The following is a 27,528-nucleotide window of genomic DNA, read 5'->3' on the forward strand; positions in this document are numbered from 1 at the left end:
TCTCTTCCCTGTCCTTTCCCCATGAGGCCATGGCCCTTTCTAGGGTGCGCATCTTATGACTCTATCTCAAAAATTGGGGGGGGGGGATGTGCCAATGCTCTCTCTGGCACAGGGCACCAAAAAGTCTAGTTACGGCTCTGGTTAGTCTCATCTTCTTTGTCTACAACTTTCTGCCCTCCTCCACCATACTTCTGTGCCACCCTTGTACTGTATTTGTCTCTTTGTGTACGTAAGAGGCCAGGAATATGTGTTCATTGATACAGACCCTGGCCTCATCCCTCCTGGAAAACAGGGTTTCAGGGAACGGTGACCAGACACAGCCCCGCTCCTCCACCCAAATGCTACAGCATGTGAATCATGCAGTGGCTTGGGGGGTGGGGGTCTGCGAGCGAGATTGACGGACCCATTGTGCACATGTGCAGAATGGGTCCTGTGCAGGCGCAGACCCCAAACAATCGGAGATGTACATTCATAGTTGGATTAACGTACATCTCTGAATCAGGCCCAAAATCTTAATCCCCTGGCCCTCTCCAGAGGCATTGTCTGAGGTTGATTCAGCCAATGAGGAAGCAGATAAGTCAGGAAGATGCAACATCTGTTGAACTGTGTGAATGGAGACACTGTATTACATCTGAATTTCAGGTGATCATAGAGAAAATTAATCAAGACCTTATAGAGCTTGGGGGGTGGGGGGCAGACCACCTGATGAATAAGACTAAGGAGCTAGTTGACTTCCATAATGACTTTCTAAACTGCTCATGATTAAATGCTGGGTTAGTTTCAACCTTTGTGGGAAAAGATGGGTGATTGTGATGAAATAGTATCAAAATAATGGGAATCTTTGAAACTGCCTTTTTGTAAGCATTAGGGACTTTTCAATGACTAATAGAAAAAGATTGCTTCCTGATGAGCTTGGCTCTAATTTCCCGATTGATTGCATCCATCACATCACTAATGAAAAGCTCTAGACTGTTCCCAAGGGACTCACTCTTATGGGTATATTACTTCAGTGTTAGTGAGTTACTCCTCAGAGAGGCCAGGGGATATATTTACTAAAAGTGATTTTGGTGTTTTTGTAGGTGATTTTCATTCAATTTAGCAACTCAGAGATTTACTAAAGTCAAAATCGACTATATAATATCGAATATAAAACGGAATTCCAAACAAAACCGAACATCGACCAAACATCAATACTTTCACATAGACCGATAGGATAACCTCATTTACTAACAGTCGGATTGAAAATCAAATTGTTATCGACTACAAAACCAACATTCAAATCCCAAAATAAATACACCTGCATGAGGCAGGCGATTTTGGGAGAAGCACTGCACTGAGCGCTATGATCTGTGCATGCTACTTGTACTCATAATGATCTGTGCAGTGCTTCTTATTTTAGATATGTTTAAATTCAATTTTTTTAGGTTGTATTTCCATTTAGTTTTGAACCGAATACATGTACACTAGCAAAATCCAACTAACATTGAATTTGATTTTGAAATCGATTTCAAAATCGAATGTTAGTAAATGAGTGATTTGACCAGTGATTTATACAGTCAATCTTGAGTCAATTTCAGCCGATTAAAATCTGCAAATAATTCTACTCAAACTTGACCTTTAGTAAATATACACCTAGATCTTCTGCTTTGATTCTGAAGGAGCTCCAGATGTATGATGGATGATGGAGAGCAAATGTCCCATAGAGATGAGGCATTACAATTAAATTAATAGTGTGCTGCAATGGTTCCACTGCAATTTTTTTCTCAACAGATGAAGGGATTAAGGACCTCATTCAGAGCTGCTTGCAAAATGCAAGCGCTCGCTCTGAATGAGGGCGGCCACTTTTCTTTTGAAAGGCGGCCTCCTGGCCACTCGCTAAGCTGTGGGTTACCATCCACAGCTTTAGCGAGTCACTAGGTGATGGTCGCAATGGTCGAGACCATAGCGACCATCAGGGCTTACGACGAGAGCCTTGGGGTCGGGTCTCGTCTACCGCATGCCCCAGGCAGCTTCCTGCTCTAACAGAGCAGGAAGGTCCCTACTGACATCACTGGTGATGTCAGTAGGGCCGCCTACAAACGGTAGGCGTTCCTTCTGGAATGCCTCCGTTTGTCTGGCCCCCCCACCACTCCTACAAAACAGGGCGAGCTGTCGATCAACATCGACAGCCACCCCTTTTGTAGCGAGCCCCGGAGTGAGAGAATTTCTTCACGAGCACAGTGCCCCACCATCGACCCACTTGCGAGCAAATAGGTAATTGCGAGCGGGTCTGAATGAGGTCCTAAATGTATGAAGAATGGAACCTCCTTATGAAACAGAGTTACCCTTTTCCAGATCTCAACTCTGGTTGCATTGGACAGTTTCAGTCAACCATTTTTTTTTTGCTGTCGCCTGGCCCACAAAATTGATAGTTTGTTATTTACTATTTAATTGTCCCCTATTTTGTAAAGTTGTTTCTATGCTGTGTTGATGGACTTGATCAGTTTAGATGCACAGACTGGGTCCTGGGATGATGGACTTAACTTATCTCTGCTGCAAGCCATTTTTTTCTAAAGTTTTATAATGTTGACATTTTATATCAGTGCTATGTTATTGCTTAGGAGATTGTTCTGATCTCTTATGACCACTGGGTATGACTTTATCATGGTCTGCTCTGGCAATGTACTCATATAACAGCCATGTATTTTAGTGGTTATGCTTTAAATGTTGCTGGGTAATGTTGCTGTTTTTTCAACCATGCATTGTTCGCCTAGATATGTTTTTTTTATTTATGGTTCACTTATGTTATGTGGGAGTAACCATAGTTTGCTTTAATGAGGATACCTTCTCCGTTAACCTATTGGTATACTAACAGATTCTGCTCTATATAGGTAAGACTGGGAAGTATTTTTCCTCCAAGTAATCCAGTATTCTTTGATTCTCTTTTTGGGTGGTGGTGGTGGGAAAAGGATCAAGTAATACTTGATGACTCCATTAGGGAGATATTTATGGTGGTCTATGTTGATCTTTTCCCTCAACCCACTGTTACTCCCCTCTGGGCAGGGTACATTCCAGCAATTATAAACAATGAATAGTTTCTTCTTGCCCTTCTGCACATGCTAAATGCCAAAGATTTGAACTCCCCTAACAAGTGGATTTCAACTCTTAGGTACTTTACTACAGCAAAAGCCAACAATGTAGCAGTTCAGGAGACCCATTTTGATGTTTCTTCTGCCTTCCCCTTGATTATTCCCAATTTAAAGTCCTGCCATTGTTATGTGGGTAATGGGCTACTTAAAAAGACTGGGGTTACCATTTTTAATTGACCATGCATTTTAAAACCTTTTGTCATAGCTGAGTATGAGGACAAATTAAGAAAGTATTTAATTCTACTTGGTACTTTATATGACATATTCACTACCTTATTATCCCTATCTTTATCTTCCCAGCTGCTAAGAAACAGCCGGGACCAGAAGGCAGTGTGGCGTCCTTCGGCGTCCCAGTCACCTGGCAATGACCAGGACCAGAAGTCATCACAGCTGACGTAATAATATGTGATGTGGCTTCCTGGTCACCTAGCAACAACAGGGATGGGAAACACAGTGTGAGCCATCACGGCCAATGTGGCGGCTTATAACAATTACACACAAATTATCTTGGGAATCCTATGTATTCAGGGGAGTGATAAAAAATTGGAAATGCATGGAGTTCACCTATCGTTAATTCTGACCAAAAATTGCTGACCAATCATGGCTCTAGATTGTTATTGTATGGTAATAATCAGCTTATACAGCAATCTACGTATAGTAAAATGAGGCACTTTCAGGATCCGATCTATGGTGAAAACAATCGGTGAATTGCTAAAAAACATCTGCAATGTATGAGTGCATTTTGGTGTATTGGAGAATCAGTAAATCTGGAAAAATAATGTGGGATTGGGGAATCATCTTTGATTGTTGGTATATGGGCTCCTTTAATCTTATACTGTATATTGGGAGGTAAGTTATAAGGTTTACCTAAAAGTCGGCAAAAGTTTGGGCTACTATGCTGGTTTTTGTTAGTGCACGGCAAAATTAATGTTTCCAACAGTTACAAAAAACATAGAAAAAATATATCTTGTACTTAGGGCCTGATTCAGAGGCGCACGCTATTTGCTTGCGCTCGCTCTGAATCAGGGCGTTGTTTTTTTTTAAAATTCCGACCTCCAGGCTGCACGCACAGCTGTTTGTGACCACCCACAGCTTGTGCGAGCGGCCTGGCTATGGTCGCGATTATCGTGACCATCGGCATTGCAAGGAGACCCTTGTGGTAGGGTCTCAGCTCTCGCAATGCCAAGTGGACTTCCTGCTCAGCCGCCCCGTTTTGTTGCGAGCCCCGGAGCGAGTGATTTCGCACTCACTCCTGGGCTTGCGCACGTGCGTTGCACACGCCGCGTGTGCGCATTGGCCCACCATTGACCCACTTGCGAGCGCAATGTGCTTGCGAGCGTGTCTGGATCAGGCCCTTAGTCTTATATATTGTATGCCGAGGTATATTAGTTTACCTTGGAATCTGCAAAAGTTCGGGCTACTATGCCGATATTTTATTTTTATGAATTACAAAGTATCAGTTCCCCCTTTCCCTTTCACACTGTGAGTAATAACATACTGTTTACCTGTTGAAAATGAGCTTAATTGTAAAATCATCAGACTGTATTATATTGAGTGATGGATCAGCCTATATGGTCAGGATGGTCATCCTATTACTAGCAACACTGGCACTAGCACTAATAGTAATTCAACATTTTCTTCTAGTGGAAACAAAGCTAAAGTGGAAAGAAGAAAGTTTAAAAAAAAATAAAGTTCTCCTCTAGCCCAAAAGTGCACTGTCTTGGAGTAATCCTAGACTCCTCCCTCTCCTTCAAACCACACATTCAGCATCTCTCGCAGTCCTGCCGTTTCCATCTCAAAAATATTTCCAGGATTAGACCATTCCTCACCCGGGATGCTACTAAAACTATCATTTACTCGCTGGTCATCTCCAGATTGGACTACTGTAACCTTCTCCTAGCTAGCCTCCTATTCTCCCACCTCTCTCCACTACAATCAGTCCTCAATGCTACTGCTCGGCTCATCTTCCTCCCCAAATGTTCAACATCTGCCTCCCCTCTCCTTCAAGCCCTAAACTGGCTCCCCTTCCCCTTCAGATGCCAATTCAAGGTTCTTACACTCGCCTACAAAGCCCTCACCCAATCCTCTCCCACTTACATATATGACCTCATTTCCCTTTACACTTATGAATACCTAATGATCTCTATACCCAAATTGTCGCTATTTAGCATTGTAAGTCGCACAAGAAATAATTGCTTTCCAGACTTTGACTGTGGTTCTAAAGCACAAAAAGATATTATTCACATAAAAGCATAGTTACACGCCTTGATCTAAATACAATTAGCACAGATTATACAATCATAAGGTACAGTCGATACATACGCATGCGCTCTGGATCCAGATTTCCCGGCATCAACTATGAAACCTCCGCCAACAGAAAAAAGAGATGACTGGCTACCAGATATAGAATGCTTGCCTATATACCCTCACAGAGATAAGCAATACAATAGAACGAGTTGGCATAATCCCATTGGTTCTTCCTCTTCATCTTGGTTCTTCTGTAACGATGCAGTCTATAGGGCAGTTTGTACAGTATGGGTTCAGCCCTCCAATGGCTCTTTGTGTGTGTTTTCCCGCCGAAGAATAAGTCTAAACTGACTAGCAAACATTACATTACAGAGTACATTTCAATGCCTAACTCTCTATAATTCATAATTTGCAGACGCATGTTGCGATCTCCTTGCCGATGGTACCGGAGTTCTGCAAATAAACAGTGGTTTAGAATAGCACCAAATACGGTCTGCTTATCATGTACTAAACCTTAGATCTCCAATACAGTCACTTCATAACATAATTAATAATGAATACAACCTTGGGTATTAACCTTAATGCTAGGGAACCTTTCTGTGTAAGTGTGCAGTATATAAGTGTAGGGATATTAAAAAAAGACGCTGGTATGCGTTGTGCGTCTACGTGTTTGTGGAGTACACCATGGTAGGTGCTTTGTGGGGTTGTTCATATTATATGTTTTAGTAAATGTATGTATTTATATAATGAAGACTTTTAACAGTGTTCTATTGCGTAGGAAACGCGTGATGCTAAATAACAACATAGCGCCATCTATTACTGATACTGTGTGGGGACCGCAAAATAGCGTTGTGTAGCCATTCACAGAATGGTGTTGTGCCGATATTATCTTTACAATTTAGGTCTCAGCCAATTATACGGTGTCTCACTGCAACTTTTAACCCTCCGTGAACAAGCTCGCAATTGACAGGTCTACGTTATCTGCCCTGATTCCGCCTTGTCTCTCCACCGGTTGGTTGACCTTCTTACAGTGAGTGGAATGGACACAGGTATCTCTCTGTTCCACTTTCAAGGAAGTTGTACTCGTCAGCAACACTTGATATGGACCTTCCCACCGATCTGTCAATCAACCTGAACGCAAGAAATTTCTGATCATAACAAATTCTCCAGGTTCAACATCATGACAGTTTGTTTCTGGCATATCATGTGACAACTGTTTCAGTTTCTGCTGTTGTTGCTGCAACTGTTTACTCATTGTTATAAAATACCTTACAGTTACCTCGTTGTTACTCTTTAAATCTTCCTGTGGACATATAATCAAATGAGGTTGTCTACCAAACAGTATTTCAAAGGGGGACAGATTGAGAGAGGGTCTTGGAGTTGTCCTGATGCTATAAAGAACAAGTGGTAGTGCTTCTGGCCACCCCAGTCCAGTTTCTGCCATGATCTTACTTAATTTATTTTTAATAGTACCGTTCATCCTCTCCACCTTGGCGCTGGCTTGCGGTCGGTAAGGGGTGTGAAGTCTACTATTAATACCCATCAACTTACACATGTTTTGGAAGACATCACCTGTGAAATGAGTACCCCTATCACTTTCAATAATTCTAGGGATACCGTATCTGCATACAAACTCCTGAACAATTTTCTTAGAAGTAAATGCAGCAGTATTAGTGGCAGCTGGATATGCCTCAACCCAATTAGAAAACACATCTGTGCACACTAATACATACTTGAGATTCCTGCAGGGTGGTAATTGGATGAAATCAATTAGTATTAGCTGAAAAGGTCTGTCAGTCAGGGGAATGTGGGATGGCTCAGTAGGGATTGTTTTCCAAATGTTTTTCCTTAAGCAGGTCAAACAGGACATTGCTCTCTTTTCCGTTTGAGAAGAAAAACCAGGTGCACACCAGTACGTTCTCACCAACTTGCACATACCTTGTTTTCCCAGGTGAGTCAGACCATGCGCTGCCTCAGCCAGGCTTGGGTAATATGCCTTGGGAGCCACTGGCTTACCTTGTCCATCTCTCCAGAGTCCAGAGGACTCTTGCCCACATCCCTTGGATCTCCAGACTGCCTGGAACACAAATTTTGCATCCCAATTAATTTCTGCATATCAATCATTTGAAACATCATTTGGTTAACTGGCATGTTCACTCTTAACCCTGCTGCCCATTTGGCAGCTTCATCTGCCCTGTTATTGCCCAGTGACACCGGATCATCCTCACATGTATGGGCTTTATACTAAATGACGGCCACTGCCTTAGGCAGCTGGATTGCTGTCAGTAGTCCTTTTATATGTTTTGAATGTGCGACTGGTGTGCCTGCTGCTGTCATAAAATTTCTCAGATGCCATAGAGCACCATAATCATGTACCACTCCGAAGGCGTACCTAGAGTCAGTGTAGATATTAGATTTGACTTTTGCTAATTCACACACTCTACTTAGTGCCACCAGCTCCGCCACTTTGGCTGAGTGAGGTGGACCAAGAGGTTCAGCTTCTAAGATGTTTTCGTCATTTACCACAGAATAACCTGTACACAACTATCCAGTGTCAGTCTGTCTATGACAACTCCCATCTGTGTAAAATGTCACATCTACATTTTCTAAAGGTGTATAACGTATGTCAGGTCTTGCAGTAAAGGTCTGATTCAAATATTTCATACAATCATGTGCATCAATTTACCTGCAGAACTCACCTTCCACCAGCGACTCACCTCTCTCCACCCTTTGTGCATCCTGAGGACATATGGTAATTACGTTGCTGGGTTTAATGTACTGCACCGTTTAATGGTGATGTTTGCAAGTCCTATTAGGGCTAGTTCCCACTTTGTGAACCTAGCTGAGGAAACATGTCTGGTTTGGGCAGAATTCAGCAAAGCAGATACAGCATATGGTGTATAAACAATCATATCATGGCCTAATACCGCATCCTCACTCTTACTGACCAATAGAGCAGTTGCTGCTACACTTCTTAAACACGTTGGGAGTGATCTTGCCACAGTGTCCAACTGTGCACTGTAGTATGCTACAGGTCTATTGACATCACCATGTTTTTGTGTGAGGACACCTGCCGCGCAACCGTACAATACAAATCAAAAGGTTTCTCATAATCAGGTAATCCCAATGCAGGTGCTCTTGTCAGACCATCCTTAAGGTTAAGGAAAGCCTGCTCTGTTTCCTCTGTGTGTATGACACGATCGGGCTTTGAGGAAGAGACTAAGGACCTCATTCAGAGTCGGTCGTAGCAGTCGTACGCCACCGATGTTCGCTAAACTGCGCATGTGTAAAGTTTGTAATGCGCGTGCGCAAACTAGCCTCTAGGATCAGAAATTTCTCTCTCCTTGAACACAGCCAGGTGGGTAGTTTGAGTGACAGATTGAGGCATTTGTGGGTGGTAACAGGGGAAGGTGCTTGAAAACGGGGGAGTGGAGATCCGAACGCAGGCGTGCCTAATTATGCAAACGGCGTTTTATGGGAGTGCATAATTAACAAAGTAGCGTCATGGCACATGTGACATGGGAGGTTTTTACACTGACATGATCGTAGAGCTTAAGAGAGGGTATGGTCAACCTTAAGCTCTACGACCAGTTCCGATGGTTCCCGATGGTCTCGATTAATCCTTATATGGCCAAAGATGACGTGTAATGCGTACGAGAAGGGGGCGTATTTTTTTGTCTTCCGGCCGCATCCTCCCCTTGGTCGGCCAGCTGCCGATCCGATCTTAGGGACGCAACATGCGAGTGCATCATTTGCATATCTGGCCCCTTTTCCCGTAAGACCGTGCGGCTGCAACGACCGACTCTGAATGAGGTCCTAAGTCCTGTAATTGTAAAGCCAAAATAGAAAAACCTGGGATCCACATTCTGTAGTATCCACACATTCCCAAGAAGGTATGGATTTGCTGTTGGTTCTGCGGCAGTGTCATGGTCTGTGTGGCCTGGATTCTGTCAGTAGTTAAACGTCGTAATCTCTGGTTTAGACAATGTCCCAAATATTTAACCCTGGACTGGCATGGCTGTAATTTGTCCTTAGCAACCTTGTGTCCTGTCTGTGAGAGGTGAAGCAACAATAGTTTAGTATCATTTAAACATGACATAAACGAATCAGAACACAACAATAAATCATCTACATATTGTATTAGAACAGATCCATTGGCAGGTTGAAAAGATTGTAAACAGTTGTGTAAGGCCTGGGAGAAGATACTGGGGTCAATGACAGTGAAATGGGTTGCATTTGGTGGGATCTGCATGAGAATGATAGCTGGATTCGGCACTACAGGGAATTGGCTCTCTACTATCTTATTAACCCCTCTAAGGTCCTGTACCAGCATATAACCCCTCCCACCACTCTACTTCACAGGAAAGATGGGACTGTTGGCTACACTCGCTGTACGGACTAAAATTCCCTGTTGAAATAACCAATCAATTATGGGATAAACCCCTGTCTCTACCTCCTGTTTTAATGGGTACTGGGGAATTTTTGGAGCTTGCCAACAGTTTTTTAGATTTACCATTACGGGAGCTACATTTGCCATCAATCCAGTGTCCTGTCCATCTTTGTTCCAAAGGGACTCTGGTATCTGAGATAACATTTGTTCTACTTGAGATGGAGTTTTATCTGAAACAGTAAAGTGAAACATTAACCTTTGGGGAGTGTCCAGTATATCCTTCACCTCGTGCACAACTTTCTCTGGGATATCTAAAAATATACCATCAGGGGTACAATAATTGACACATCCAATTTTACATCACAAATCCCTTCCCAGTAGGTTAGTAGGGGCCGCTGCTGCCAGGAGAAAGGAATGCCTGGTATGCAATGGACCAATAGTAACCTCTGCAGATTTGGTTAAAGGATAATGTTGCACTTTATCCGTTACACCCATTGCTGGTACTGTTTAGCTGGTCATCTGTATGGAGATTTTATCACTGATCTGGTCGCCCCTGTGTCTACAAGAAAAGAATATTTAGTACCAGCTATATCGACCAGCATTACATGTTCTTCCCTAGTACCCCCAGTTAACCTGACTGGCTGTAGACTACAGGTGTGACCTGACACAAAGAAATTCTACACTGCGCTCAGCAAAGGCTGTCAAATAAAGGTCCTTTAGTAATGTTGGTTATTATTATATATATATAGAAAACATCTAATGTGTATCCTTAAATGATTGTAATCAACGTATCACTATGCTGAAATTATGACCACATCTGAAATTAATCAATTAATGCTCATTTATTGGAAAATCGAAAATAGAAAATGATAATTCTTGATGGTAGATCGGATCAAGAATATTGAAGATAAAAATATCTTGCTTAGAAAAATTGACTTGAAAATAAAAAATAAGGAAAAATATATAGGGAAAAATTAATTATTATGAAAAATGATTGGGAAAGAATACAAGTTCTTAACAGTCACTGGAATCAGCTACTAAATATGACAGTCTCAAACGAATGATTGCAGCGTCCCGCTATTATTACTTATTGTGGTGTTGATGTGGATTTTTGGTGATGGGGAATGTAGTTCTTCCCAGAGTAGGAGTGCGGTAAGGAAGCTGACAGGAGGCTGGGGCTCTCTGGCCGGTTCCTATCACCGCTGTCAGATAGCGGCCACGCGCCCGATTGACCGGACGGACGTCCTCTCCTGCCTGGCAGTGGGGGTCAAGGCCTATGGTGGGGATATGCGGTTGTGGTTTGCACCAGACGCCGCAATCCCCTCCAAGGTGAGATGCACTTACCTCCTTGGATCCGTCAGCTTCACCGTTTCTCCTCCTTGCCGGCTGGTGTTCTCCTCGGCAGCTGCTTCCGACTTTGACTTCCGGGTCTGGTCACGTGATCGCGGCTGTGCAGAATAGATATCCGTGTGGGTATAGTAGCTAATTCCTTCTAGATGCAAAATAAATGTAGGGTGCTCTCCAACGTGTTTCAGCTTCTGTGAAGCCTTCTTCAAGGAATGATGTAACACTGCTCTGATCTGTCCTGGATATATAGGGAGATCTATTATGTTGACAGGTGTTCAGTAAATTTCTTGGATTTAATTAGTTCTTTCTGTGTTGTCATAGTAACCAGGAAATGTCACTCAAACACATGCTTGATCTTTTTAAAGGTGCCTGACACATGTAGATAGATGTTTATCCAATCATTTGTGTGGGCAAATTGGTATGTAAACATATGTATCTCTTAGGACACGTATGTATAATGTAAAATATGAAATTAAATAGACATAGCTACATAATAAAATTATAATTGTAAAGAAAACATCAAATAAAATTGTAATTAAAATTACAAATAATTTAAATTTAAATAAAATAAGTATAAATCAAGATGGGGTTGAGATTAAAAGATTGTCCTAATCGAGGTGACTACAGGTATACGAATTGAGTTAGCAAAATAAACATATATTTCTTGATACTATTATTAATAGTGCAGCTATATTATTCCTATTGAGACAATGATGTATTATTATAAGATACTAACTTGGTTGCATCACTCTTATTCGTTACATCTGTGAAAATAATTTCTCATTTTTTACAAATGATAGCTTTTACTTCATTATCTACGTTATGTCCCTGAGGAGCAAAGGTTTTTAATTTATACATCCATTGTAGTTCTGCTACATTAATTTTGTGATTGAAATCTCCCCCCTCCAATTTGGTGTCACTTCTTCTAATCCCAAAAATGTAAGGGATTTTGGGTCGCTGTTATGATGAACCTTAAAATGGTGTGAAAGATTATGTTCTTCTACTCCTTTCATGATGTGTCTAATGTGTTCACTCACACGCGTTTTCAATGATCTTACAGTTCTACCTATGTATTGTTTTTGGCAGTCACATTCCAACATATAAATGATCCCTTTGCTATTACATGTCATTCTGTGTTTTATTTAATATTTTTTTCCCGTTATATTGGATTTGAATGTAGTAATTGGTATTGTGCTCCTTGTTTTTGCGTTAGTGCAGCCTGGACAGGTACCACAATAAAAAAACCCTTTTCTTGGTGCAATGTCCCCCATGGTAGCTTGTTTCAATGTTCTTGGTGGTATGTGGTTCTGGACTATCTTTTGTCTTAAAGCTGGTGCTTTCCTGAAGACTACTATAGGTCTCGATGGTATGTGTTCTACTAAAGACACGTCACCTAACAGGATAGGCCATCTTTTCTTAAGGATATGTTTTAAATCATTTGCTTGTTTAGAATATTGCGTAATGAATAAAAGTTCTTGTTCGACTACCCTTATTTTTTTCTTTATACCTCAAAAGGTCATCTCTGTTTCTGTCCTCTGCCTCTTTCTAAGCTTGCTCTATAATGGTTTTGTCATATTTTTTCTCTATAAGGGCTGTACTAAGATCTCGTCCTTGTGTTTTGAAGTCTTCTAATTTTGAGCAATTTCTCCTTAATCTAAGGAACTGTCCTTTTGGAATAGTCTGTAACCAGGTTGGATGATGCCAGCTAGTAGACAGGATATAGCTATTTACATCTACTGTTTTTTTGAATGTATTGATATGTATTCTACTGTCCTCTATGAATATATTTAAATCCAAAAATTCAACTTGTTTTTTACTGTAATTGGCAGTGAATTTTAGATTATTGGAATTGTCATTCAGAGTAGTGATAAAGTCCATTAAAGTATTTTCTTCTCCTCGCCAAATGAAGAACACATCATCAATATATCTTTTCCAGAGTACGAGACTTGCCCCAAGCTTGTGGTCACACCACACATGGTGGTCCTCCCACCAACCCATAAATAGGTTGGCATAGCTTGGGGCAAATCTCGTACCCATCGCCGTGCCTGTGGTTTGTATGTAAAATTGATTATCAAACCAGACATAGTTATGTTTGAGGATAAAATTAATGCTGTCAAGAATGAATTGACGTTGTGCCTCTGTAATAGAACTGTCTTTCTCTAAGTGATATTTGATGCTGTTGATCCCTTGTTCATGAATGATTATTTAATATAAGGATGTAATATCTGTGGTTACTAGCCATAATTGGTCATCCCACTTAATCTCCTGTAAAATATTAAGGATGTGTGTAGTGTCTCTTAAATAGGCAGTTTTTTTGGTGACGTATGGTTGTAATATGGTGTCTAAAAATTCTGACAAGTTTGAGGTGAGAGATCCTATGCCCGATATTATGGGTCTGCCTGGGGGATTTAATGGGTTCTTATGCATTTTAGGCAAGTAGTAAAAAACTGGAATGATGGGATGTGAGTTGTCTATGAATTTATATTCCTGATTAGTTAATACCCCTTCACTGACTCCTTTTTGTAAATGGTTAATCAATTCCTTTTTGAATTGTGTCGTAGGGTCATTCTTCAGTTTATTGTAAGTAGTAGCATCATCCAAAAGTCTGTGGGCTTCTGTTATATAGTCTGATTTGTTTAAGACTACAATCCCCCCACCCTTATCTGCTGGCTTGATAATGATAGAGTGATTCTCTTGTAATTCTTGTAGGGTAGTCCTTTCTTTTTTGGTCAGATTATGTGTCCGGTTATTGTATTTGAGACGCTCAATATCTTTCTCTACCATTTTCGTGAATGTTTCTATATGGGGGCCTGTTATGTGGCTTGGATAAAATGTAGAATGAGGTTTCAAATTTGTCATTGCATTACTGTTTGTGGAAGTATCATTCCTAATCTCTGTTGGTATTGTTGTGGAAAAATATTTCTTTAGTGTTAATTTCCTCTTGAATTTCTGTAGGTCTAGGTATGTTTGGAACTTGTTCATGTTATTTGTTGGGGCAAATTTTAAACCTTTGTCCAATAATTTTAGATGGTCATTTGATAAGGGAGCTACATTTGCCATCAATCCAGTGTCCTGTCCATCTTTGTTCCAAAGGGACCCTGGTATCTGAGATAACATTTGTTCTTCTTGAGATGGAGTTTTATCTGAAGCAGTAAAGTGAAACATTAACCTTTGGGGAGTGTCCAGGATATCCTTCACCTCGTGCACAACTTTCTCTGGGATATCTAAAAATATACCATCAGGGGTACAATAAATGACACATCCAATTTTACATCACAAATCCCTTCCCAGTAGGTTAGTAGGGGCCGCTGCTGCCAGGAGAAAGGAATGCCTGGTATGCAATGGACCACTAGTAACCTCTGCAGATTTGGTTAAAGGATAATGTTGCACTTTATCCGTTACACCCATTGCTTGTACTGTTTTGCTGGTCATCTGTATGGAGATTTTATCACTGATCTGGTCGCCCCTGTGTCTACAAGAAAAGAATATTTAGTACCAGCTGTATCGACCAGCATTACAGGTTCTTCCCTAGTACCCCCAGTTAACCTGACTGGCTGTAGACTACAGGTGTGACTTGACCCCCTAGAGCTGACTATCTTCTTCCAGTAAAGCATTCACTGCTGCGACGTGAGCAGGTGATGGCTATAATTGTCCCGACTGTTGTGGGTGACCCTCCTGTGGGTATGTCGGTGTTCCCTGGTTTGGCATTTCCCACTTTCTAGCCTTACAGAACTTACTTATGTGGCCCTCCTTGTTACATCTATAACACCTTCAAGGTTGACGTGTTGTGAAAGGTTGTTGTTGTGTGGGTTGGGGAATGAGATAAGATTGTGGCTGTGTATGGGAATATGAGTTTGAAGGTTGTGTAGGATGAGTGTATTGTTGCCATGTGCATATGCATGCTGCCGTGGTAATTGCATTACTTCCAGAGCTTGAATACTAAAAGCCATTCGTTTCTCGCTCTGCATTTCTCTCTTCCTAAAGATGTTTTTATCATGTTCAATTGCAGATTCCCTGAGTGTGTCTACTGTAACTCCTCTCCAACCAAGAAGTGATGTCTGAACCCTGGCTTTTAGAGGTTCTTTAAGACCATCCATAAGGACCGTTATGGTCATTTCCCTGTGATGGGTGTTGTCCTTTATATCCCCTATGCCTGTGTATTGGGTAATAGTCTGCAGCGCTCTGGTAAAATATTCTGCTGCAGACTCAGTCTCTTTCTGCTTAATCGTGAAGATTTTACTCCAGTTAACAATGGGAAAAATACATCCAATTGGGTGACATTGTCCTGATTACCTTCATCAGTTATGGGACTATCTCCATCCAATACACAGCCTATTGCTACTACTACGTATGGTATTAGCAATCTCCACTACTGTTACAGCTGGTGTTAATACTTTACTGCACTGGTGTGGCTAACGCCATTTCTGGTACTAGCAGGACAGCTACCTGTGCTTGCTGTGGTGGTACATTTAACATTTGTGCAACATGGGAAAGAGCAGACATCACAACATATTCATCATCTGAATCATAAACATGTTCCTTATAGTTACTTAGGAGAGGGTACAAGTTACTTGTTACATTTTTATGATTTTTTAGATCGACTGTACCTTCACCCCCATCCGTATAGGGTGGTGGTGGTGTGCATGCGCTACTAACATTACCTTCTGCAATGCTACCTTGCTGTGCATGCGTGCGTGCGTGCTACTTTGCAATCATTAAACTTTACCCTTTTCTTCAGAGATTTCACTAAACATATACTGTCTCTGACATTGTTCAGAACCTCCGAATCAAAGCTACCAATCTTATGAAAAGGTGTTCTACATTTCTTGGTCACTTTGACCCATATGTCACAGTATGCCATAGCATACGCACCATACTGTTTAAACATCACATACCTGGCCGAACCAACCGGACCTTCCATCAGCAGCACATCATCGACCATTTCCAGAGATTGCTTTGCACCCATCTGAGAAAACGCTTAGCAATTTCTAGAGAATTTCGATTGGTGAATGATTTTCAGTGAGCTGCATTCACGCACTCCCTCCCATTATGCACAGTCGGCACGCCTGGCGTTACAGTCGGCTTGCACAACGAGGAGCAGAATAACCACCTATTGAAAATTATTCTACCTGCGATGATATTAAACCCAAGCTTCCGCTGCTCGCTCCTTCCCGCTATACACCACTTTCCCGCTAAGCGATAGGGTCCGTGTGCATAAACAAGGAGTAAAATAACCACCTAGCAAATTATTTTACTTGTGATCAAGTTAACTCCAAGCTTCACCACTCGCTTCCTACTTTGAGTTTACTCCAACTGGTAGCATCTACAAGTTCCAATAACTTCTAACCTTGCCAGCAGTTTCACTCCCACAACAACCCACTTCACAATCACTGTTTATATAACCATGCGGTTCCATCACTTTGCCCAAAGAACCTAACTGATCAATGGACTTTGCAATTAATGGGTGCCGGACCAAGACACCCCTTTGTTTCTCAATAACCACAATGTACCTGCTTTGTACACTGGCCCAGTAGTTTGTACGGCCCCATCGGGCACCTACTGAGTTTCCACTGAGGTTTAACAGACAGTAACCTCCACCTATGAGGCTTAACAGACTGTAGCCTTCACTTTACAATCACACGTTTCAATTACAAACACCTTTTCTGCGCAGAAAAAAAAAACCTTTTTCCCTTAATATAGCAGTATAATTCAGAGGTTTATCAAGCAATTACGCTATACATACAGTGACCGTTTGAACATGTGGCAGCATTACAGGAAATATGCGTACGCTATTGGGCGACTTCCCCTTTTTAACACGAACCTTTATCAATGAAGGAAAACAAGCTTTTTCCTTCCTTGTCCCTGGATTCTAAACAGCGCTCCTTGAACTCACAGAATAGCGGATAGCGGTCCCTCTGCATCAAGTGGTAGCAGGTTTTCGAAGGCAGTGCGTTCTTTCCTGCACATGGCGCCTCCACCCTTTGATGAGAGACTGATAACCATGTGTTACCGTGTAAATTGTTAGCGTGAACTCACTCTACGAGCCCCCAACTATGAATACCTAATGATCTCTATACCCAAATTGCTGCTATTTAGCGTTGTAAGTCGCAAAAGAAATAATTGCTTTCCAGACTTTGATTGTGTTTCCAAAGCACAGATATTATTCACATAAAAGCATATAGTTACACGCCTTAATCTAAATACAATTAGCGCAAACAGATTATTCAATCAAAAGGTACAGTCGATACATACGCATGCGCTCTGGATCCAGATTTCCCGGCATCAACTATGAAACCTCCGCCAATAGAAAGAAAGAGATGACTGACTACCAGATATAGAATGCTTGCATATATACTCTCACAGAGATAAGCAATACAATAGAACGAGTTGGCATATTCCCATTGGTTCTTCCTCTTGGTTCTTCTGTAACAATGCAGTCCATAGGCCAGTTTGTACAGTATGGGTTCAGCCCTCCAATGGCTCTTTGTGTGTGTTTTCCCACTGAAGAACAAGTCTAAACTGGCTAGCAAACATTACATTACAGAGTACATTTCAATGCCTAACTCTCTATAATTCATAATTTGCAGACACATGTTGCGATCTCCTTGCCGATGGACCTGGAGATCTGCAAATAAACAGTGGTTTTGAATAGCACCAAACATGGTCTGTTTATCATGTACTAAACCTAAGATCTCCAATACAGTCACTTTATTCCATAATTAATAATGAATAAAACCTTGGGTATTAACCTTAATGCTAGGGAACATTTCTGAGTAAGTGTGTAGTATATAAGTGTAGGGATATTAAGAAAAGATGCTAGTATGCGTTGTGCGTCTACATGTTTGTGGAGTACACTATGGTACGTGCCTTGTGGGGTTGTCCATATTATATGTTTTAGTAAATGTATGTATTTATATAATGAAGACTTTTAACAGTGTTCTATTGCGTAGGAAATGCACAACGCTAAATAACAACATAGTGCCGTCTATTACTGATACTGTGTGGGGAATGCAAAATAGTGTTGTGCAGCCATTCGCAAAATGGTGTCATGCCGAGATTATCTTTACAATTTAGGTCTCAGCCAATTATCTGGCTTTGACACACTCCTGCCTGTCCACTTCACTCAATAAATGCATGACATCTCTCCTGCCAATTGATTACTTCCTCCACTCCCGCCTTAAAGATTTTGCCCGTGCTGCTCCTTACCTTTCGAACTCTCTCCTTCTCCCTAGCAGACTCTGCACCTCTCTACAAATCTTCAAATGGGCTCTCAAGACCCATTTCTTCATCAAGGCCTTCCAGCTCTCATCCTAACCCACTTCATGCTCTTTCCTCCCTATCTACCCTTTCTGTGTCACACCTGTCTGTCTGCCCTTCCCTTTAGAATGTAAGCTCTCACGAGCAGGGACCTCTTGCCTCATGTGCTTCTCCTTTCACCTTCTTCTACTCCTTACTCCCAACAAGCTGATTTTACATTATGACAGGGGGACCCCTATTTGTCTGTCTCCCTGCTGTAGTGTAAGTTCCCCAAGCTGGTTCAGCCCAGTGCTGGTTATTATAATATTGTGGTGACCCCACGTCATATTTTTCCCAATTTTCTTTTACCAGAACTGACTGAAAGGTTCTGTGCTGGTTAAGGATTTAGGGGGGACCCCATACAGTTTTTAAAAAAATGTTTAACTATTTCTACAGTTTTACATAACAAAGCCTGCAGAAATTATAGTGTTCTGCAGGTTCTAAATGACACCAAACCCGCAGCTTAGTAACTTTAGCCCTAAGTGTAGGACTATTAGACTGGTGTCACCTCCAAAACAGACATATCCATAACTGAAAATAATAACACTCAGGCCAAAGAACAAAATGAGTGTTCACAGAAGAATCCAGATGAGAGTCCAAGGATATCCATGAGTTACATGAGTGTGTCAGACAGAATGTTCAGAGCAGCATCCTTCCACAATGTTGAATTCATCTGAAAATGCGATACATTCCAAGCAGCATTGTCCCACATTTTCTACATCATCTGAAAATGTGAGGATGAGTAGTATTGCAAAAGATTTAGGATAGAAATTTAGAAGACAATGTTAATCTGCAATAGGATACTGGTGATAATTGTGTATCTGACAATAAGGATGATAATTGTGTTGTATGTGAAAAAGATGATGTATGGCAGCCACCAGTGGTCCCACCTCATGCCCATGTTAAGCGCATTCTTGTTATACCTGACCAAAAGACCAAAATATCCACCTCTCAGGAATGGACACTTTAAACTGATTATTTCATATCCTCTGTGGTCACACTCAAGTCCTGGTACTGGATCACCATTGTTCTCTATTTTTCATGATAGCCATTTTAAATGTATTTCTTGTTGTGCCCTGGAGTCTGGATCACCATTTTAATATTTTTTTCTTGTTGTCAAGAAAGTAGAAAAGTTGCCTATTGCAACCAATCAGCTTCTTCCTATCATGCTACCTCAAGGCTTTTAATCGGATTGAAGTATGTGAGATTAAAGTGCACATCACCCACCTGTTCTGTAAGGATCCACTAATAATCCCACTTCCACACCATCCACATTCACCGCTGAGGCCCCTATCTACTCCTGAAGCAATCTTTTCAATGCTATCAGTAGCTACTTTTTAAAAGGACCTGGCCTCTAAATCTGCCACCATTTAATTTCTGTGTGTTGCACAAAAGGACCTCATTTGTATTGTACTCTATAGAAGTCATATCTGACATTAAACTGCTGTGTGTTTGTGCTGCTGCTCTATCACAATGGCCAGCCCTCTGCAGCCTTTCGAAAATATGGATGAATAATTAAAATATTGAAAGTGTTGAGGAGTTCATTTCTACAATTGACTGTATATGACTATAAATTAACAGTAATTATATTAGTAGTAATGTAGGAACTACAAATTACATGGTTTTACCTATTTTTGACCATTTTTAATGAAATTCAAACTCAATACCAAAACCAAAACGCACACAAAATTGGGGGCAAAGCCGAAACATGAAAATGGTTTCATATCTAAAATCGTTACCAAAACACAGAAGTCAAGGCACATCTCTACTTTAAAATATGCTTGGCAGTCAAAGGATTTAAATTATTTACAGTAGGCATATAATGTATGGTTAAATGTGCCTACCAGTGTCTTAAAGGTGCCACATATTCTAGTAAATCTACAGTACCATAAATATTAGTTGAGCCCATAAAAAGCCAGTTTCACTGTAAAAAATTAAAACCCAAATACGTAATTGGTTTCCAGTCAGCTCATTTGTTCACAGTTCCTTGACACAATCTGTGAATAATAATTGGTGGACATTTTCTCAAATAGTACCACATAAGTGTTTGAAGATGTTGGTTTTCACAGAAATATTGGGACTGTTGATATAATTCAGCTGAGTGAAAAAAATAGTGTTTCTCTTTAACAGTAAACAACTAATTAAATTGGCACATGTTAAATGCCTGAAATAAGACCTTTTGATTCTTTTTTAAAGCAGCAATCCCAGTTAGAAGTTTTATTTTATCTTTAAATAGCAAGCTTAGCAACTTGCAAGCAAGCATCACATTTTTATTAGTTATGGTCCTATAAACTATTATCTCCTTTCAAAAACTCTCTGTAAATAAAACAATTATGGTCTCAAGGAAGACACAAGGACATAGATCTATGACTAAATCATGTGGTGGCAGAGGAAGAAGAAAGAGAGGGAGGATTTAAAAACACAGATATGACCCAGAAGGATGCTTTTTTACATCATATGTCATCATATGACTGTGGTTGTCATGGTAGTCCATGACACTTTTTGGAATTATAAATAATTTTTAGCAGCCTGAAAAAACAAACCAAGCAGAAATGCTAAATACTGTGAAAGAAAAGCTCTTATACTCTACCACAGTGAATTATGTAAAAAAGAAAAAATATAACTCAAATTTTCATGGAATTGTTAAGTATTGCGATGCTCAAAACATGAATCCTTGCCAATGTAGACTGTGATTTCTACAGATTATAAAATGCTAACTATAGTTATATCTATAATGAGTTATCTCTAGTAGCAGGTTTCCTTTAGTAGCAAATCCTAAATATTTAAATGATAGAGCTAATGACAAAATATAATAATAATAATAATAATAATAATTATAAAATAGACTTATCTTAAATAACAGGAATTGTTAATAATAATTGTATTCCCAAATTAAAAAAAAAATAACATCAATATAAAGCAAAATATATTTGTCAGCAAAATATATGGAATAAGTGTAATTTTTTTTCTTTAATAGTCTATTACTGAATTTCATCATGCTGGTTACGGCACTGATGGTTGCACTATTTGCGATTTTATAGTTAATACTTAAATAATACAAATGTTTATGATGCTTTGTGTACCAGACAGGTTGTCTGTGAAAAGGACTTACCTTTCTACCATGAAATCTTCAGGTTTACTTACTGTACATATTTAGATTTTTTTAAATGAATTGCAGAAAACAGCATTAATTCTATTTTTACAGTCCCTTTTGCGTGGATAAGTTTTGTTGACAATCGTATTTTTGCCCAACCTTATACTATACCTGCGCATAGAAGAATCCTCCATATGAATTCTGCTGTTTGGTTAACCAGTTCACAATCTTTGCTACTTTCCCCATGTCCTGTGTGGGACTTCCAAGGTGAGCTAGAAGCACATAGGCGGTTGTCTCCACATCCGTTGATGGAGCTCGGGACCAATATGAGACATTAGGCTGAGGTTTAGTCTTATTTGCCCAGTGCAGTTGTCCATCTGTACAAAATGAAAAATAATTTGAGAATTAAATTTTCTTTTGCATAACATAGAAACACTTTTGTAGTAAAGATTATGCTAGGCAAACGATCACTTGTTTTTTTTATCAAAGATATTATTATTGTCTTTTTTCATTGTAAGCAGACATACTGTATAGTACACCAGCACATGAATTCTGGATACTCACATACCTTACTTATTAGTATTATCTAGTATTTAAAATTCAATCACTATGACTGTATACAATACAAAAAAAGAAGATTTTCTTATACTCACCGTAAAATCAATTCCTTTGAGTAAATCTGGGGAACACTGATGCTGGGATATGAGGGAGAGGCCAAAGAGTAGTCACTAAACTGGTTAACAAGCTCAAACTCTCCCTCCCTCATAAACTATACCCATCACTTCCCCTCCTCAGTTATATTACTAGCAATAAAAAAAAACATAAATCAACAACACACATCAGGGAGGAACCCAGTGTTCCTCAGATGGACTCAGATTAATTATTTCATCCTTATCTGGGGAACACTGCTGCTGGGACTTCCCAAAGCAAGCCTCAAGAGGGAGGGGGATCACACAGAGTCCGGGCCATACATGAAACCTTGCAAGCAAAACTCACTATTTTGGCCACAAACATGTGGAAATTATAAAATTTGGAAAATGTGTGTAACAAGGACCAGGTGGTCATCCTGCACAGTTGTTCAACCGAAGCACCTTGTTAAATTGCCCAAGAAGTACTCACAGCCCGAGTTGACTGCACCCGAATGGGATCTGGAATAGACTCACCCACTGCTACATAAGCCTGCTTGATGGTTGAAGTTATCCAATGAGCAATAGAATGCTTTGACACTGGCCAACCTCTTTTATGAGCTTCATAATGCACTAACATACAGTCAGTCTTACAAAAAGCATCAGTCCTATCCACATATATCCGGAGTACTCTTAGCACATCCAGAAACCGTAGGTGACTCTCTGGATCAGATAACTGCAAAACTGGAACAACCCTGATTCAGGTGAAAATGTGAAACCACCTTAGGGATAAAGGATAGCTGTGTGCGAAGAACTGCCCAGTCCACAGTTAGTCACCATAATTCTACCTACTCTAGTGGCTCAAAAATACCCTGTTGAAGAACAGCTAACCCTAAATTAAGGTCCCATGGTGGAACAGGCAGAACATAAGATGGCTGGACATGCAATACCCCTTGCATGAAGGTTCCAATGTCCAGGAAAGATGCCAGGCTCCTCTGAAAGAGTATGCACAAGGCCAAAACCTGACTCCTCACAGAAGAGAGACAGAGGCCTTTGGACAATCTGTCCTTTAGGAAAGAAGCAAGCAGAACTTAGAGGCCAAAATCCCTTTGGACTCGCACACCATCGGATGTAAGATCTTCACAATATATGGTAAATAATTGAAGTGGATGACTTACATGCTTGTAGCATAGTTTGTATAATGGCTGCAGAAAGCCCCTTGGACTTCAAGAGATTGGTCTCAAGTGCTACACCGTTAAAGCCAACTGAGGTAAATCTGGATGGAGGAACGGACCTTTAGTTAGTAGATCATCACACAGTGGCAGCCGCCACAACTGTTTTACCATTAGAGACAGAAGATTTGTGTACCATATATCCCATGGCCAATCTGGTGATATTAGAAAAACATGAGCTTTTTCTCATTTGAGCCACCTGATTACATGTGGGAGCATGGGGATGGGTGGTAAAAGACACCCCAAGCAGAAAGACCACTTGGCTGTGAGAGCAACCACCAGGTTTGCCTGTGTATCCCTGGACCATACCATGGAAGCATCCTGTTCATCCTGGATGCCATGAGATCTCTATCTGACAGACCCGTCTCTCCACAATCTGATTGTAAATCATGGTGCAAGGACCACTCCCCATGGTGTACCTTGTGTCGACTGGGAAAGTCTGCTTCCCAGCTGTCTACCAACTGTGATAGAAATGTACAAACCTTTCTGCCCATCTCATGATTTAGGCGGTCTCCAAATCTTGGTTGCTCCTTGTTGGGTGATGTATGCCTCTGTGGCATTGTCTAATTGGATGTAGTGGCCTGCCCCTGAGGAATTGCTGTGCCTGAACCACAACACAACAGACTTCCCATAGTTAAAGCACATTGCTAAAAAGTGTCCTCTATCCCAGTGATCAAAAACCCTGGAACTGGAACTCCAGAGTCACTGCACTTCATCCTTGGAGACTGGCATCTGTTTTGACTAATGTCCATTTCCAAGGGGAAAACTAACACCATCTGAAAAGTTTGGGAGTGAAAAGTCACCAAACCATTGATTAATGCACCTGTGTGGACAGGGGAAACAACTGCCATTCTAGACAAGGATCCCACTGGACACCCAGTGAAGACATAAAAGGACCTGTACCAGATACTTCAATTCCATGATCTTGTCCCCTGGCAGATATACCTGTCAACAGGAAGTATTGTAGAGAAGGCCCAGTAAACTCATGCTATGAGTTGGGACCAGATTGGATTTGGGCAGGTTGAGGATCCAGACATGGAACTCCAGTGTTGACATAACAATATGTAAGTGAGCACTGAGTAGATCTGATAATGCTGCTTTGACCAGCAGGTCATCTAGGTATGAAATTACCATAATTTCCTGATGACATAGTATAGCTACCATAGGTACTATGATTTTGGCAAATACTATTGGCATTGTAGAAATCCTGATGGCAAGGCCTAGATTGAAAATAAAGGAAACCTGCTGCAAACTTAAGGAGTTTGTGGTCTTGTTCCCAAGTTGGAATGTGCAGGTACAGTATGTATCCTTGATATCAAGGTACACAGGGAATTCCCCCTCTTTCATGGAAGCACTTATAAAGTGTAATGACTCCATTTTGAACTTCCGCAATCTTAAGTGTAAGTTGAGCATTTTTAAGTTTAAGATGGGGCAAAAAGAACCATCCAGTTGTTATACTAAAATGAGATTTGAATAGCACCCCAATCTGCGATGATGTACAGGGTAAGGATACTGACAATATACCTTCCTACCTATACCTTCTAAACCCTGCCTATAAACCTCTAAGATTTACGCTATTTGCGTACGCAGTCATACAGTAAAATAAAGACTTTAGACCTTGAACATGTGTTTCCAAAGCACAAAGTATTATTTAACCAAAGTTCAGATAATACACGCTGTGATCTAAGTACAATTTAGTGCAAAGAAATTATACAGACCCAAGATACAGTTATACATACGCAAGCGCTCTGGGACCAGATTCCGGCATCAGCAAAAGACCTCCGTCAATCAGCAGAATAGACTAGAAACCCAGGGTCAGAGCACACATATTTATACCCCCACAAATAAGCTGAACAAAAGAGAGGTCTTTTTGCGATTCCATTGGTTCTCCTTCATGGTGCGTTTGTTACAAGGCATTTAACAGGTTGATTCATGGCCACAGTCCAGCCTCTAACAGCTGGTTGCCTTCGTTTTCCCGCCTCATGCAAATCTAGACTGTTGGTTTTACAAAGTACATTTGATTCTTTATGTCTTTACGGTCCATAAGTTGCGAACACATGTTCCGATCTTCACACCGATGATACCGAAAAGCTGTGGATAAAGTGCAGATCAGTATAATACCAAACACGGCTTATTTATCATGTATTAAACCTTAGATACCAAATAGTCTTTATTTCACAGCATTCGTAATAAATTAATAAAACTTGGATCTTTTACTTTATAGCTATGGAACCTTTTGTGTAAGTGTGCATTATGTAAGTATTAGGGATATGAGAAAAGACGCTAGTTTGCTAAGTGACTGCGCATGCATGCAGCTACTAAACAGTATTTGAATGTAGGCTATTATGTATTCACTAATGTGCGACATATTAACAGCACAACTGTGTGTATTAATGTGCGTATGAGGTATGGTAAAATATGCGATCACATGATGCTAATAGTAGCATTGCCATATGTACTTAAGTGTGAGTTTAGCTAAAATGGTGCTGGGCGGTCATTCGCAAAATGCCGTCTTGTAGATTCTTGTTTCTAAAATGGAGTCTAGCTGCCATTCACAAGATGGCGTCACGCACGCTAATTTTTACGCTGATTCCATCTCAGCCACTAATCCAGCTTTGACAATCCACCCTTTGATAGCGAACAACATGCTATCACATCCTGATGTTAAAATTAATTTTAGGCATACATACATATATTATTTAATGTTATTATGGGATGGCATAAGGTGGTTCTTAATCCATCAATAATGTGTCTCTAGGAGGGGACATAAAACTACCATTATACGCACACCGCGGACCTTGAGAGATCATGTGAAAGATGTGGGGATGCACCAGTCCTATAAAGGAAGTCTTGAGGGGGATCAGGGACTTACATTATTTGAGATGTTTGAAAATAACATTTTAATAACAATACATTTCATGCACGTCTAAACATAATACAATATATGATGGTATTCCCAAGTTCAGGGTTGTAATGCAGTTCTATATTTACCTCAGTATTCATATTGTCATTACTGACCACCATCATAATTTCGTTCCTTCGTTTTACCTTATTCTTACATTTTCCACACTTCAACACAATAGGAGCACAACGGACACATATGCCAATTACTATGATGATGACCAGTATAAGGATTAGGAAGTTGCCTATGCTTGCGATCATTTCCTGGGCCCATTTCCCTAGGCCTGAGAACCATTTTACGGGGTTCAACCATGACACCCATTCCCCTACCTTTTCCTCTACTTCAGCCACTGAAGCATTATGGTTCTTCCGAAAGTCCCATTTCAGCTGCAGAATTTCATCCATCTTTCGAATAATTACCTCTTTGGGATCGCTGGTATCATTGGTGACATAGGTGCAACACTTCACTCCAAATTGGGTGGCCAAGGTTACGCAATATCCTCCAGTGGCAGCAGTTAAATAATTTAACACTAGTCTGTGTTGCACCAGTTCTTTCTTGTACGCTTGCAGTTCTCTACCTGTATACCTGAAAGTGTCATCATACATCTCGGTGATATTATCTATCAATTTAGCAAGATCCTGAATATATCTAAAATTTAGTGTACCCCTAGCGATCCTGGTGGGATCCAATGCTACTAAAACTTGAAAGCCAGTTGTCTCACTAATTAACTTAGTGGCTTTATGCAAGTCACCAGGTATCATATTTCTTTTGCCTCTGTGTTCATACTGTGTATGAAGATATGGTGATGGTGTGTTTTTATGAATACCGAGCATTTCAACATGTGTGAGGGTCATAACCTCTGGGACTACTCTTCCCAGGTAACACAAACCTTCGGAACTCAGGGAGAGCCATTTATACGCTTTTCTTCCACATATAAAATATACATTATCGGGGAGAACATAAGGGATAGAATGCATCATTATCATTAAACACATTTTCCTTGCAAATAGTTCTATTTCAGGCTCTTCCATCTGGTACATGCAAGTTTCTGGTTGTATTATCTTAGCACAATATCCATCTGGTACCTTACCAATAATTTCTTTGGTGGAACTCAATGTATATCGATACCTAAAGCTTCTCCCATTAGATTTGATTGAGCATAACAGATCATGATTCGTAGATTCATTATCAGCTCTCAGTGAGATGGTCATCGTCTGATTATTCCACGTCACTTCCCAATTCCCTGGTTTATTAGGGTTGGTTAAG

General features: G+C 40.6%; 1 protein-coding gene across 1 annotated transcript in view; it reads right to left on the minus strand.

Annotated features, from left to right (window-relative positions):
* Nucleotides 1-27,528, minus strand: part of LOC148518851 (alpha-2-macroglobulin-like) — a 239,391-nt gene that overhangs the window by 44,974 nt on the left and 166,889 nt on the right. Inside the window, exon 28 of the mRNA XM_088476973.1 lies at nt 21,674-21,879. Within this exon, the coding sequence (XP_088333099.1) occupies nt 21,674-21,879 (206 nt within the window). The remainder of the gene's footprint in view (nt 1-21,673; nt 21,880-27,528) is intronic.

Source organism: Taudactylus pleione, unplaced genomic scaffold (assembly GCF_031769625.1).
Source record: "Taudactylus pleione unplaced genomic scaffold, aTauple2 ptg000198l, whole genome shotgun sequence".
NCBI classification, from domain to species: domain Eukaryota; kingdom Metazoa; phylum Chordata; class Amphibia; order Anura; family Myobatrachidae; genus Taudactylus; species Taudactylus pleione.